Source organism: Oncorhynchus mykiss, chromosome 13 (assembly GCF_013265735.2).
Source record: "Oncorhynchus mykiss isolate Arlee chromosome 13, USDA_OmykA_1.1, whole genome shotgun sequence".
In the NCBI taxonomy this organism is placed as follows: domain Eukaryota; kingdom Metazoa; phylum Chordata; class Actinopteri; order Salmoniformes; family Salmonidae; genus Oncorhynchus; species Oncorhynchus mykiss.
The window spans coordinates 52,597,467-52,609,966 of record NC_048577.1 but is presented as its reverse complement, the minus strand read 5'-3'; the positions used below and the strand labels follow the sequence as shown (position 1 = coordinate 52,609,966).

Genomic DNA, 12,500 nt, shown 5'->3' with positions numbered 1-12,500 from the left:
TAGAATCGTCTTCTTCACACAGATGGACTTTTGCTTCTCCTCATGCCTCCTCTTCTTCCTCAGACAATAGTAGATGAGGCCCAGGATGCAGAGCATCCCGATGAGGCAGCCCACGATGGTCATTATGTAGTGGGTGGTGGTGGAAGGTGTTGGCGGCATGTCGTCGGGGTTCTGGGCTCGGGTGGAGAACTGGAGACAGGTGTGGTTGTAGCGCTGGGAGGTCCGGATGGAGGCCACACAGAAGGTATAGTTGGTGTGTGGCTTGAGCTTGTTCAGTGTGATCATCTCCTTCTTGAGCTTCAGATTCATGACATCAGAGACAAAGGTGTTATTGTACTGCACCAGGATGTACATCTTGCTGTAAGGTCTGGGGATCTGGACCATGATAGAGGCCGTGAAGAGGGACACGTGGTGGAGCTTGATGCTGGGGCTGAAGCTGTGCTCCGTAGAGGAAGACGAGGTGGTGGGTTGGTGGTACGGACCCACACGGTCAAACATGTCCGGGCCCATTCCGGAGGAATCTGAGTCTGGCGGGAGAGACGTCATCCCGGGGATGAAGACCCCATCCCGGCAGACAGAGGACAGAATCGTCCGAGCGTTGTGCCCGGCGTGGCCGGACGCGATGGGACTCAGGAGTGGGTAGCCAAACATCTCCCTGGGGGTCTCGCACTGGAGCCGGTCGTAGGTGTGTGTGACGTTATTGAAGGCCTCCAGCCAGGTGAGGAAGTTGTACAAGTCACAGCCACAATGGAAGGGGTTCCCAGCCAGCTCACACACCATGAGGCGATTCAAAATGGTAAAGGTGGAGGGGTCGAGGCGGGCCAGCTTATTGGACGACAGGTCAATGCTGTTGAGACTGAGGCACTCATCCAATGCATTGATGCCAATGACCTTGATGAGAACATACCGAGACAGAAAGCAATATATTAAAACAAAATCTGAATCATATTGTACATACAGAATAATATCAATTTATCTTTAGCAAATAATAGAATTTAAATTTTTAAAAACTACAGAACTAAACAAAAATCGACCAATGTCACACCTCAATGAGGTTGTGCTGGAGGAAGAGGCACTGCAGCCGGCCCAGGCCCCTCATCATGGCTTCTGTCAGGTTGGTCAGTTTGTTGTAGCCCAGCTGGAGAACCTAGGAGAGAACCAGAAAGGATTACGTTAAGATTAAATCAATCAACCCACCCACCCACCACCCAGTGTACCTGTAGGTTGGCCTGTTGAGCGAAGGCCCCGTCCTCGATGTAGGAGATCTCATTCTTGGTAAGGTTGAGGTCCGTGAGGTTGGTGAAGCGGTACATGGAGGTATAGGGGATCATTTTGAGCTTGTTCTCGTTGAGCCTCAGGTCGTGGACCGTGTTATTGATGTGCTGGGGGATGGTCTCATATGGAGGCTGGTTCTGGCTGCAGATCGCTAGCCACACGTAGCCCTTGTCCCCCTCGATCAGCCAGCAGTCCCCCCAGACCAGGCCCGGAAGGTGGAGGAAGAGGATGAGAGAGGGAAGGATGAGGAGGGTGGGGGTAGATGGAGAGGAAGAGGAGGAGTGAGTGTGAAGCCTGCTGAGCATGATGATGGAGGGAAGAGAAGGAGGAGGAGGACGAATGAAGAGGGAGGTTTTGTTAAGATGGAGGAAACGTGGGACTGAAATAAGGAAAAGCGAGGTTGAGTTTAAAGGAGAAAGAGCGTGGGGGATGGACAGGCGTAGCTAGGTTGTCCTCAGAAAGGGGAGAATGGGTTTAGCTTGGGTGTAGAAAAAGAGGGAGGGGCCTCACACAGTCAGTCACAGCTGTATGGTTGTCATGGTGATTAGCAGAGTCCCCATGTCTTTTCACTTCCTGTTGGACTGCCGTGGGTAGTGAAACAGCTATTCCTCATAATCTCTCCGACAGGAAGTCTTGTTGATTGATCACATAGGAAGTAGCAGGATCCGCTGGCGAGACGTGAGTCTGTGGAAGAGAGGAGAGGAATACCGTGAGGCAACAATAGAGAGGCACATGACAATAATAACATGGAATGAACCAAACAACATAGAACACAAAACACCAGTGTTGCATACAGATGGAGAGTCTTAATTTGATCACCCTGTTTCAGGATAACTTTCCTGGAAATGTTAAACGTGTAATGTATTTGAGGTTTAAAAAGGCTTCTGAAGTTTGTAATTTTCACATTGAAATTTTAGACTTGATTTTCCCCAAAATGTTTCAACCCCTACAAAAATGTCCATTAATTTAATCCACATAATAATTCACATTTCCTGTTGATGCAGGATTAGCAAACTCAAATTAAGATCCTACATCTGTATAAAAACCTAATCACATGGGACAGCTATAAAATCAGGGGCAATTTTAGAAAACTCTGATCTCAAGTGGCACTATGATTAAGGAGACGATTCTAGAAAAGCACACGTCCTCATTCCTCAAAAAGCAATACAACATCCAGTTTATAGATGAAAACACATCTTGAATGGGAGTCGAAAAATGCACTGTTTAACACACACCAGCATGACCCCTTTCTCTCTGACAGCCACTCTCTGCAAACAGAACAGATGCTTATTCATCACCATCATGTGCGACCAGAAGACAGCACTTGGAAATAAAGTGCCCTGCATAAAACCTCAACACAGAAACCTAGCCCATGAAAACATGATGTTCATTCACAACATGCATCATTCTGGCCTCGGCGCTGATATCTGTGCATCTTAAATCTTGTGCCACTGTGACACTCAAGGTTTATTGCTCCGTCGTGGATTAATTCTGGATTACATTCTAATCCTGGCAAGTGACACTTCATACAGTCTCTCCACCATAAGCCCCAGGAATCTTCTCTAGGAAGATCACTAATGGAATCTATTCTAGGTAACACGTTCTCTTGTAAAGCTAATGTATGTCATGGTGGTCCATGGTTTGATGGGGAAAATATATACAGTGCCTTGCGAAAGTATTCGGCCCCCTTGAACTTTGCGACCTTTTGCCACATTTCAGGCTTCAAACATAAAGATATAAAACTGTATTTTTTTGTGAAGAATCAACAACAAGTGGGACACAATCATGAAGTGGAACGACATTTATTGGATATTTCAAACTTTTTTAACAAATCAAAAACTGAAAAATTGGGCGTGCAAAATTATTCAGCCCCTTTACTTTCAGTGCAGCAAATCTACCAAGACCTGGCCGTCCCTCTAAACTTTCAGCTCATACAAGGAGAAGACTGATCAGAGATGCAGCCAAGAGGCCCATGATCACTCTGGATGAACTGCAGAGATCTACAGCTGAGGTGGGAGACTCTGTCCATAGGACAACAATCAGTCGTATCTTGCACAAATCTGCCCTTTATGGAAGAGTGGCAAGAAAGCCATTTCTTAAAGATATCCATAAAACGTGTCATTTAAAGTTTGCCACAAGCCACCTGGGAGACACACCAAACATGTGGAAGAAGGTGCTCTGGTCAGATGAAACCAAAATTGAACTTTTTGGCAATAATGCAAAACGTTATGTTTGGCGTAAAAGCAACACAGCTGAACACACCATCCCCACTGTCAAACATGGTGGTGGCAGCATCATGGTTTGGGCCTGCTTTTCTTCAGCAGGGACAGGGAAGATGGTTAAAATTGATGGGGAGATGGATGGAGGCAAATACAGGACCATTCTGGAAGAAAACCTGAGTCTGCAAAAGACCTGAGACTGGGACGGAGATTTGTCTTCCAACAAGACAATGATCCAAAACATAAAGCAAAATCTACAATGGAATGGTTCAAAAATAAACATATCCAGGTGTTAGAATGGCCAAGTCAAAGTCCAGACCTGAATCCAATCGAGAATCTGTGGAAAGAACTGAAAACTGCTGTTCACAAATGCTCTCCATCCAACCTCACTGAGCTCGAGCTGTTTTGCGAGGAGGAATGGGAAAAAATGTCAGTCTCTCGATGTGCAAAACTGATAGAGACATACCCCAAGCGACTTACAGCTGTAATCGCAGCAAAAGGTGGCGCTACAAAGTATTAACTTAAGGGGGCTGAATAATTTTGCACGCCCAATTTTTCAGTTTTTGATTTGTTAAAAAAGTTTGAAATATCCAATAAATGTCGTTCCACTTCATGATTGTGTCCCACTTGTTGTTGATTCTTCACAAAAAAAATACAGTTTTATATCTTTATGTTTGAAGCCTGAAATGTGGCAAAAGGTCGCAGAGTTCAAGGGGGCCGAATACTTTCGCAAGGCACTGTACATGTATGTATTACAGTGGAGGCTGCTGAGGGAGGACAGCTCATAATAACAACTGGAATGGAGTGAATGGACTGGTATCAACCACATGTAAACCAGGTGTTTTATGTGGTTGATACCATTCCATTGAATCCATTCCAGCCATTATTATGAGCCGTCCTCCCCTCAGCAGCCTCCACTGATGTATTAGGGTTGGGAATAGCCAGGGACCTCACGATACAACATTATCACGATACTTAGGTGACGATATGATATATATTGCGTGTCTCACGTTTCTCACGATGCATTGTGATTCAATACTGTGATTTTATTACGATTCCATGATCTAAACATATTGCTCACCATCTATCTGCTGCAGAGGGACCAGAAAGAGGCATGTGGAAAACAAGTTTGGATCAGTCATGTTAATAGAAGTGCTGAAAACAAATGGTGTATTTAAAAGAAGACGGAGAACATATTGTTGGTGCAGGTACAGTCATCCAGCGCAAAAATAACATGCCATATTGTCAAAACGATACCATATATTGTCAAAAATAACCTGCCATATTGTCAAAACGATACCATATATTGTCAAAAATAACCTGCCATATTGTCAAAACGATACCATATATCGTCAGAAATAACATGCCATATTGTCAAAACGATACCATATATCGTCAAAAATAACATTGCCATATTGTCAAAACGATACCATATATCGTCAAAAATAACATGCCATATTGTCAAAACGATACCATATATCGTCAGAAATAACATGCCATATTGTCAAAACGATACCATATATTGTCAAAAATAACTTGCCATATTGTCAAAACGATACCATATATCGTCAAAAATAACATGCCATATTGTCAAAACGATACCATATATCGTCAAAAATAACATGCCATATTGTCAAAACAATACCATATATCGTCAAAAATAACATGCCATATTGTCAAAACGATACCATATATCGTCAAAAATAACATGCCATATTGTCAAAACGATACCATATATCGTCAAAAATAACCTGCCATATTGTCAAAACGATACCATATATCGTCAGACATAACATGCCATATTGTCAAAACGATACCATATATTGTCAAAAATAACATGCCATATTGTCAAAACGATACCATATATCGTCAAAAATAACATGCCATATTGTCAAAACGATACCATATATCGTCAAAAATAACATGCCATATTGTCAAAACGATACCATATATTGTCAAAAATAACTTGCCATATTGTCAAAACGATACCATGTGTGTTGAGTATAAATGACATTCAAATATGTGTTGAGTGTATAAATGACATTCAAATATGTGTTGAGTGTATAAATGACATTCAAATATGTGTTGAGTGTATAAATGACATTCAAATATGTGTTGAGTGTATAAATGACATTCAAATGGCACACAAAGTTAAAAAGCCTCTTCCCTTCATTTAAAATAAGACAAAGGGAGAAAGAAGAATAAAGGATGGTAGGATGGAAAGAAAATAGGAAGTAAGGGAGGAAGGAAGGAAGTAAGGGAGGAAGGAAGGAAGGCGGAAAGAAAGGAGAGAAAGTAGGAGAGAATGTAGGGAGAAAGGGTGGGAGCAATGAAAGAAAGAAACTGAGCTTAGGATGACGAGACAACCTTCCTCTCCACAGGGTGCCATCCACGCAGACAAAGTTTCTGTCCCTGACTTTCATTTGTCCTCATCATGTTAAACTATTCACGCTGTGAGAAAGCTCCTAGTCCCACCACTCCTGTGTCTGCACTTCCTGGATCCCAGGTAGGAGAGCCCCCTGCATGAGGCCCTCCATCTCACCCTGACACCCATCTATCTTGTCCCTGTCAGTCTCTGTAGAGGAGGTAGGAGTGTCATACACGCCACGCTACATTAATCACCTCAACCTCCGAGACTTCTCGATCTCTCCCTGTTGACTCACCTGTCACATTATTAGACACATATACGTAAATGTACTTATACAAACACTGGTATGCATGCAGGTACACACACACACACACACACACACACACACACACACACACACACACACACACACACACACACACACACACACACACACACACACCTATGACAGTCAGTTCCTCTTTCTATAGGCTCTCCAGTCACATCATACAATCCTTCACCATCGGCTCTCTATTCAATCTGCATGTCATTTGAAAGCTAGATACATAGTTATACAAGCCAGGATGAAAAATGGTGTGTTGTGACAGACAATGTCTTCCTCTCGCTACAGCTGACAGTCAGAAAGCTCTCTCTCTCTCCATGGAACCAGAGAATTATGGAACTGTCCTAGTTCCACTGTTCTCATTTCTCTATTCCAATGATTCTGATGGAGAATTGGAACTCATTCCAGTTTATTCTAGTCAGAATTCCCCAATGGTGAGAGCCAAGTATCTGGTCCAATTTCCCACTGATTACTGCTGAAAATGGGAAGACCCAAAGCACTTAGGATACAATTCATCATCAACACCTCATACTGATTAGAGTTGTGGGCTGTTGCCACTGGAACATTCCCTTTAGGGGATGTCTCTATGAAAACATGCTAGTGTAGTCAAAGGTTGTAGCCTATTTAGCATGTACTATGTGTATCAAGACAATTCTCTCTCTCTCTCTCTCTCTCTCTCTCTCTCTCTCTCTCTCTCTCTCTCTCCTCTCTCCTCTCTCTCTCTCTCTCTCTGTTCCACACGAGAGCTGATCCCATTTAGTGCTCCATATAGGGAACACAAGAGGAGGGGTGAGAGGAAAAGTAGTGAATGGGGGGTGGGGGTATATAGTTAGGACAAGGTAGGTAATGGAGATGGGGAGACCTGTATCAACTATATGACAATTTCCCCATCAACAGGGCATGAGTGGTCACTGAATGGTTTAATGAGCATGAAAATATGTAAACCATATGCCATGACTGTCTCAGTCACCAGATCTCAACCCAATTGAAAACTTATCAACACCACCATCAACAAAACAACCAATTTGGAATTTCTCATGGATTAAAAGGTGTTGCATCCCTCCCATAGAGTTCCAGACACTTGTAGAATCTGTGCCGAGGTGCATTGAAGCTGTTCTCATGGTGGCCCAACACCCTATTAAGACACTTTATGTTGGTGTTTCCTTTATTTTGGCAGTTACATGTACATGTGGGTCACATCGCAAATACGTTTGAGGTAACAGGTAGGTCACAGGTGGGTGGCTGGCTGTCTTGGCTGGCCCACTTCTACTTCTGAACATCACTAAAATAGACACTGCAAGAATAGCCAAGAAACCTCCTTTTTATCTAGTGTGTTTATCTAGGTTTGCTACTCGGACAGGAGTCACAAAGTCATGAAGTTACTCATGTTTGAGATCGCAAGTCATTCCACATTCTGCACAGTTGGCATCTTTCCTTACCATTGTATTCTCTGCGTTCTACTCACATCTCTCATAGACACACATCAAATATCCAGCCACATAAAGAAAACACACTCAACTGATTATCAGTCTAAGTCCCCCTGTATAATTCATGATTTATATCTGGGTTATTCAACAACACCCATCCCATTGGTTCTCCCTCGGTTGTCATGGAGACCAGATATGATTGACAGCTCCAATTAGTGGTTATGAAAACAGAGGGGGACAGAGAGGGAATAAGTGTCAGATCCCTGTCTCACTGGGTTCATTAGCTGCCACCATGATGAAGTGTTGTTCCTCTTCCTGAATGGTAATCAGAAGTGAGACTATCACTGTCAGGCCCCATGTACTGTACGACTAATGGGGACAGAAGGTTATTCTGACCATGTCATCTGGATTAGACAAACTCTGGGTCATAGTTATTGACAAGGAACCAGACTATTTGTCATGCAGTTCAGTTTTGTCATGCAGTTCAGTACCCTAGAATGAGTAGGTACACACCTACTCATTCAAGGGTTTTTCTTTATTTTTTGTATTTCTACATTGTAGAATAATAGTGAGGACATCAACACTATGAACTAAAACATATGGAATCATGTAGTAACAAAAAAAGTGTTAAACAAATCAAAATATATTTTATATTAGAGATTCTTCAAAGTAGCCACCCTTTGCATTGATGACAGCTTTGCATACTATTGGCATTCTCTCAACCAGCTTCACCTGGAATGCTTTTCCAACAGTCTTGAAGGAGTTCCCGCATGTGCTGATCACTTGTTGGCTGCTTTTCCTTCACTCTGCTGTCCAACTCATCCCAAACCATCTCAATTGGGTTGAGGTCGGGCGATTGTGGAGCCCAGGTAATCTGATGCAGCACTCCATCGCTCTGCTTCTTGGTCAAATTGCCCTTACACAGCCTGGAGGTGTGTTGGGTCATTGTCCTTTTGAAAAACAAATGATAGTCATACTAAAAATCTCACATTTGGACTCATCAGACCAAAGGACAGATTTCCACTGGTTTAATGTCAGGAGGTAGGTAGCCTAGTGATTAGAGTGTTGGGCCAGTAATTGGAAGGTTGCTGGATTGAATCCCCGAGCGGACAAGGTAATAAATCTGCAAGAGACTTGCTTGTTCAATCTGAACAAGGCAGTTAACCCAGTGTTCCCCCGGTAGGCCCTCCTTGTAATAGGAATATGTTCCTAACTGACTTGCATAGTTAAAATCAATATTTTACAAATGATGTCCATTGCTGATGTTCCTTGGCCCAAGCAAGTCTCTTCTTATTATTGGTGTCCTTTAGTAGTGCTTTCTTTGCCCAAGCAAGTCTCTTCTTATTATTGGTGTCCTTTAGTAGTGCTTTCTTTGCCCAAGCAAGTCTCTTCTTCTTATTGGTGTCCTTTAGTAGTGCTTTCTTTGCCCAAGCAAGTCTCTTCTTCTTATTGGTGTCCTTTAGTAGTGCTTTCTTTGCCCAAGCAAGTCTCTTCTTATTATTGGTGTCCTTTAGTAGTGCTTTCTTTGCCCAAGCAAGTCTCTTCTTATTATTGGTGTCCTTTAGTAGTGCTTTCTTTGCCCAAGCAAGTCTCTTCTTCTTATTGATGTCCTTTAGTAGTGCTTTCTTTGCCCAAGCAAGTCTCTTCTTCTTATTGATGTCCTTTAGTAGTGCTTTCTTTGCAGCAATTTTACCATGAAGGCCTGATTCACAGAGTCTCCTCTGAACAGTTGATGTCTGTTACTTGAACACTGTGAAGCATTTCTTTGGGCTGCAATTTCTGAGGCTGGTAACTAATGAACTTATCCTCTGCAGCAGAGATAACTCTGGGTCTTCCTTTCCTGTAGCGGTCCTCATGAGAGACAGTTAACTCCAATGAACATATCCTCTACAGCAGTGGTAACTCTGGGTCTTCCTTTCCTGTGGTGGTCCTCATGAGAGACAGTTAACTCTAATGAACATATCCTCTGCAGCAGAGATAACTCTGGGTCTTCCTTTCCTGTGGTGGTCCTCATGAGAGACAGTTAACTCCAATGAACTTATCCTCTGCAGCAGAGATAACTCTGGGTCTTCCTTTCCTGTGGCGGTCCTCATGAGAGACAGTTAACTCTAATGAACTTATCCTCTGCAGCAGTGGTAACTCTGGGTCTTCCTTTCCTGTGGCGGTCCTCATGAGAGACAGTTAACTCCAATGAACTTATCCTCTGCAGCAGTGGTAACTCTGGGTCTTCCTTTCCTGTGGTGGTCCTCATGAGAGACAGTTAACTCCAATGAACATATCCTCTGCAGCAGAGATAACTCTGGGTCTTCCTTTCCTGTGGCGGTCCTCATGAGAGACAGTTAACTCCAATGAACATATCCTCTGCAGCAGAGATAACTCTGGGTCTTCCTTTCCTGTGGCGGTCCTCATGAGAGACAGTTAACTCTAATGGACTTATCCTCTGCAGCAGAGATAACTCTGGGTCTTCCTTTCCTGTGGCGGTCCTCATGAGAGACAGTTAACTCTAATGGACTTATCCTCTGCAGCAGAGATAACTCTGGGTCTTCCTTTCCTGTGGTGGTCCTCATGAGAGACAGTTTCATCATAGCGCTTGATGGTTTTTGCGACTGCACTTGAAGAAAAGTTCTTGAAATTTTCCAGATTGACGGACCATTCATGTCTTAAAGTAATGATGGACTATCGTTTCTCTTTGCTTATTTGAGCTGTTCTTGCCATTTTATGGACTTGGTATTTTACCAAATAGGGCTGTCTTCTGTACACCACCCCCACCTTGTCACAACACAGCCCAGTAAAAGCCCAGTAAAAGTTGACGCAATTAAAACAATTCAATCCTTTCACTTAGATGAAGATATTTTGATGAAAAGGTTGGTTAAGTGATTCATTAAGGAAACGTTGTGGAGCCAACAGGACTGGCGGTAAACAAGACAGCCAGTACACTGGATGTTCTTCCTGCCTCCCTCCTCCCTATACCTCCTCTGTTAGGTGAGCTGCCCAAGGACATCTCTGAGAATGGCAGTATGAAGTCTGTAAACACGTTCAACAGTACAGCAGATAGGTCATGCATTGCACTCGGCTGTTCAGAGATGCTTCTAATTCACATTATCTGTACATAGAGCACAGTCAATTGAACATTTCCATTGTACAATCTCTCCGTAGCACTGTGTCCAACACGTTGCCCTTATCCCCTCATCTCCTTCAGTCAGAGTGCTGACAGACATACAGTGTCTCTACGTGGTGTTTACGTCTGTACACGCACGCACGCACACACACACACACACACACACACGCACGCACGCACGCACGCACGCACACACACACACAGACACACACACACACACACACACACACACACACACACACACACACACACACACACACACACACACACACACACAGACACAGACACACACACACAGACACACACACACACACACACACACACACACACACACACACACACACACACACACAGACACAGACACACACACACACAGACACACACACACACACACACACAGACACACACAGCACATTTCCCCAGGCCGCTAAGCTGCAGCGATTTAACGTCTGGATGACGTTCTTTTAAATAGAATACTAAAAGAAAAGGGATAAAGAGAAAAACATAGATAGAATGTGAGAAGAAGTAGAGACAAAGAGGGAAAACAGAGAGATGGAAGGAAAACGAGTGAGAAATAAAACACAGAAAAGGGGGAGGATAAACTGAAAGAGGAAAGAGAGAAAGAGAGAAGGGTGTACATGGGACATAGTTCTGTTCTATACTGAATGTTAGAGAGAAGGGACATAGTTCTGTTCTATACTGAATGTTAGAGAGAAGGGTGTACATGGGACATAGTTCTGTTCTATACTAAATGTTAGAGAGAAGGGACATAGTTCTGTTCTATACTAAATGTTAGAGAGAAGGGACATAGTTATGTTCTATACTAAATGTTAGAGAGAAGGGTGTACATGGGACATAGTTCTGTTCTATACTAAATGTTAGAGAGAAGGGTGTACATGGGACATAGTTCTGTTCTATACTAAATGTTAGAGAGAAGGGACATAGTTCTGTTCTATACTAAATGTTAGAGAGAAGGGTGTACATGGGACATAGTTCTGTTCTATACTAAATGTTAGAGAGGAGGGACATAGTTCTGTTCTATACTGAATGTTAGAGAGAAGGGTGTAAATGGGACATAGTTCTGTTCTATACTAAATGTTAGAGAGAAGGGACATAGTTCTGTTCTATACTAAATGTTAGAGAGAAGGGTGTACATGGGACATAGTTCTGTTCTATACTAAATGTTAGAGAGAAGGGACATAGTTCTGTTCTATACTGAATGTTAGAGAGAAGGGTGTACATGGGACATAGTTCTGTTCTATACTAAATGTTAGAGAGAAGGGACATAGTTATGTTCTATACTAAATGTTAGAGAGAAGGGTGTACATGGGACATAGTTCTGTTCTATACTAAATGTTAGAGAGAAGGGACATAGTTCTGTTCTATACTAAATGTTAGAGAGAAGGGTGTACATGGGACATAGTTATGTTCTATACTAAATGTTAGAGAGAAGGGACATAGTTCTGTTCTATACTAAATGTTAGAGAGAAGGGACATAGTTCTGTTCTATACTAAATGTTAGAGAGAAGGGACATAGTTCTGTTCTATACTAAATGTTAGAGAGAAGGGTGTACATGGGACATAGTTCTGTTCTATACTAAATGTTAGAGAGAAGGGACATAGTTCTGTTCTATACTAAATGTTAGAGAGAAGGGTGTACATGGGACATAGTTCTGTTCTATACTAAATGTTAGAGAGAAGGGACATAGTTATGTTCTATACTAAATGTTAGAGAGAAGGGTGTACATGGGGACATAGTTATGTTCTATAC

The 12,500-nt window shown here is 42.8% G+C and overlaps 1 protein-coding gene across 1 annotated transcript in view; it reads right to left on the bottom strand.

Annotated features, from left to right (window-relative positions):
- LOC110486773 (protein phosphatase 1 regulatory subunit 29-like) overlaps positions 1 to 12,500 on the bottom strand; it is a 159,376-nt gene that overhangs the window by 2,203 nt on the left and 144,673 nt on the right. The window contains exons 3-5 of the mRNA XM_021558588.2: positions 1,218 to 1,959; positions 1,046 to 1,147; positions 1 to 891 (exon numbers count right to left, since the gene is read on the bottom strand). The exon at positions 1 to 891 is cut by the window's left edge and continues 2,203 nt beyond it. Of these exons, the coding sequence (XP_021414263.2) occupies positions 1 to 891; positions 1,046 to 1,147; positions 1,218 to 1,580 (1,356 nt within the window). The 5' untranslated portion in view covers positions 1,581 to 1,959. The remainder of the gene's footprint in view (positions 892 to 1,045; positions 1,148 to 1,217; positions 1,960 to 12,500) is intronic.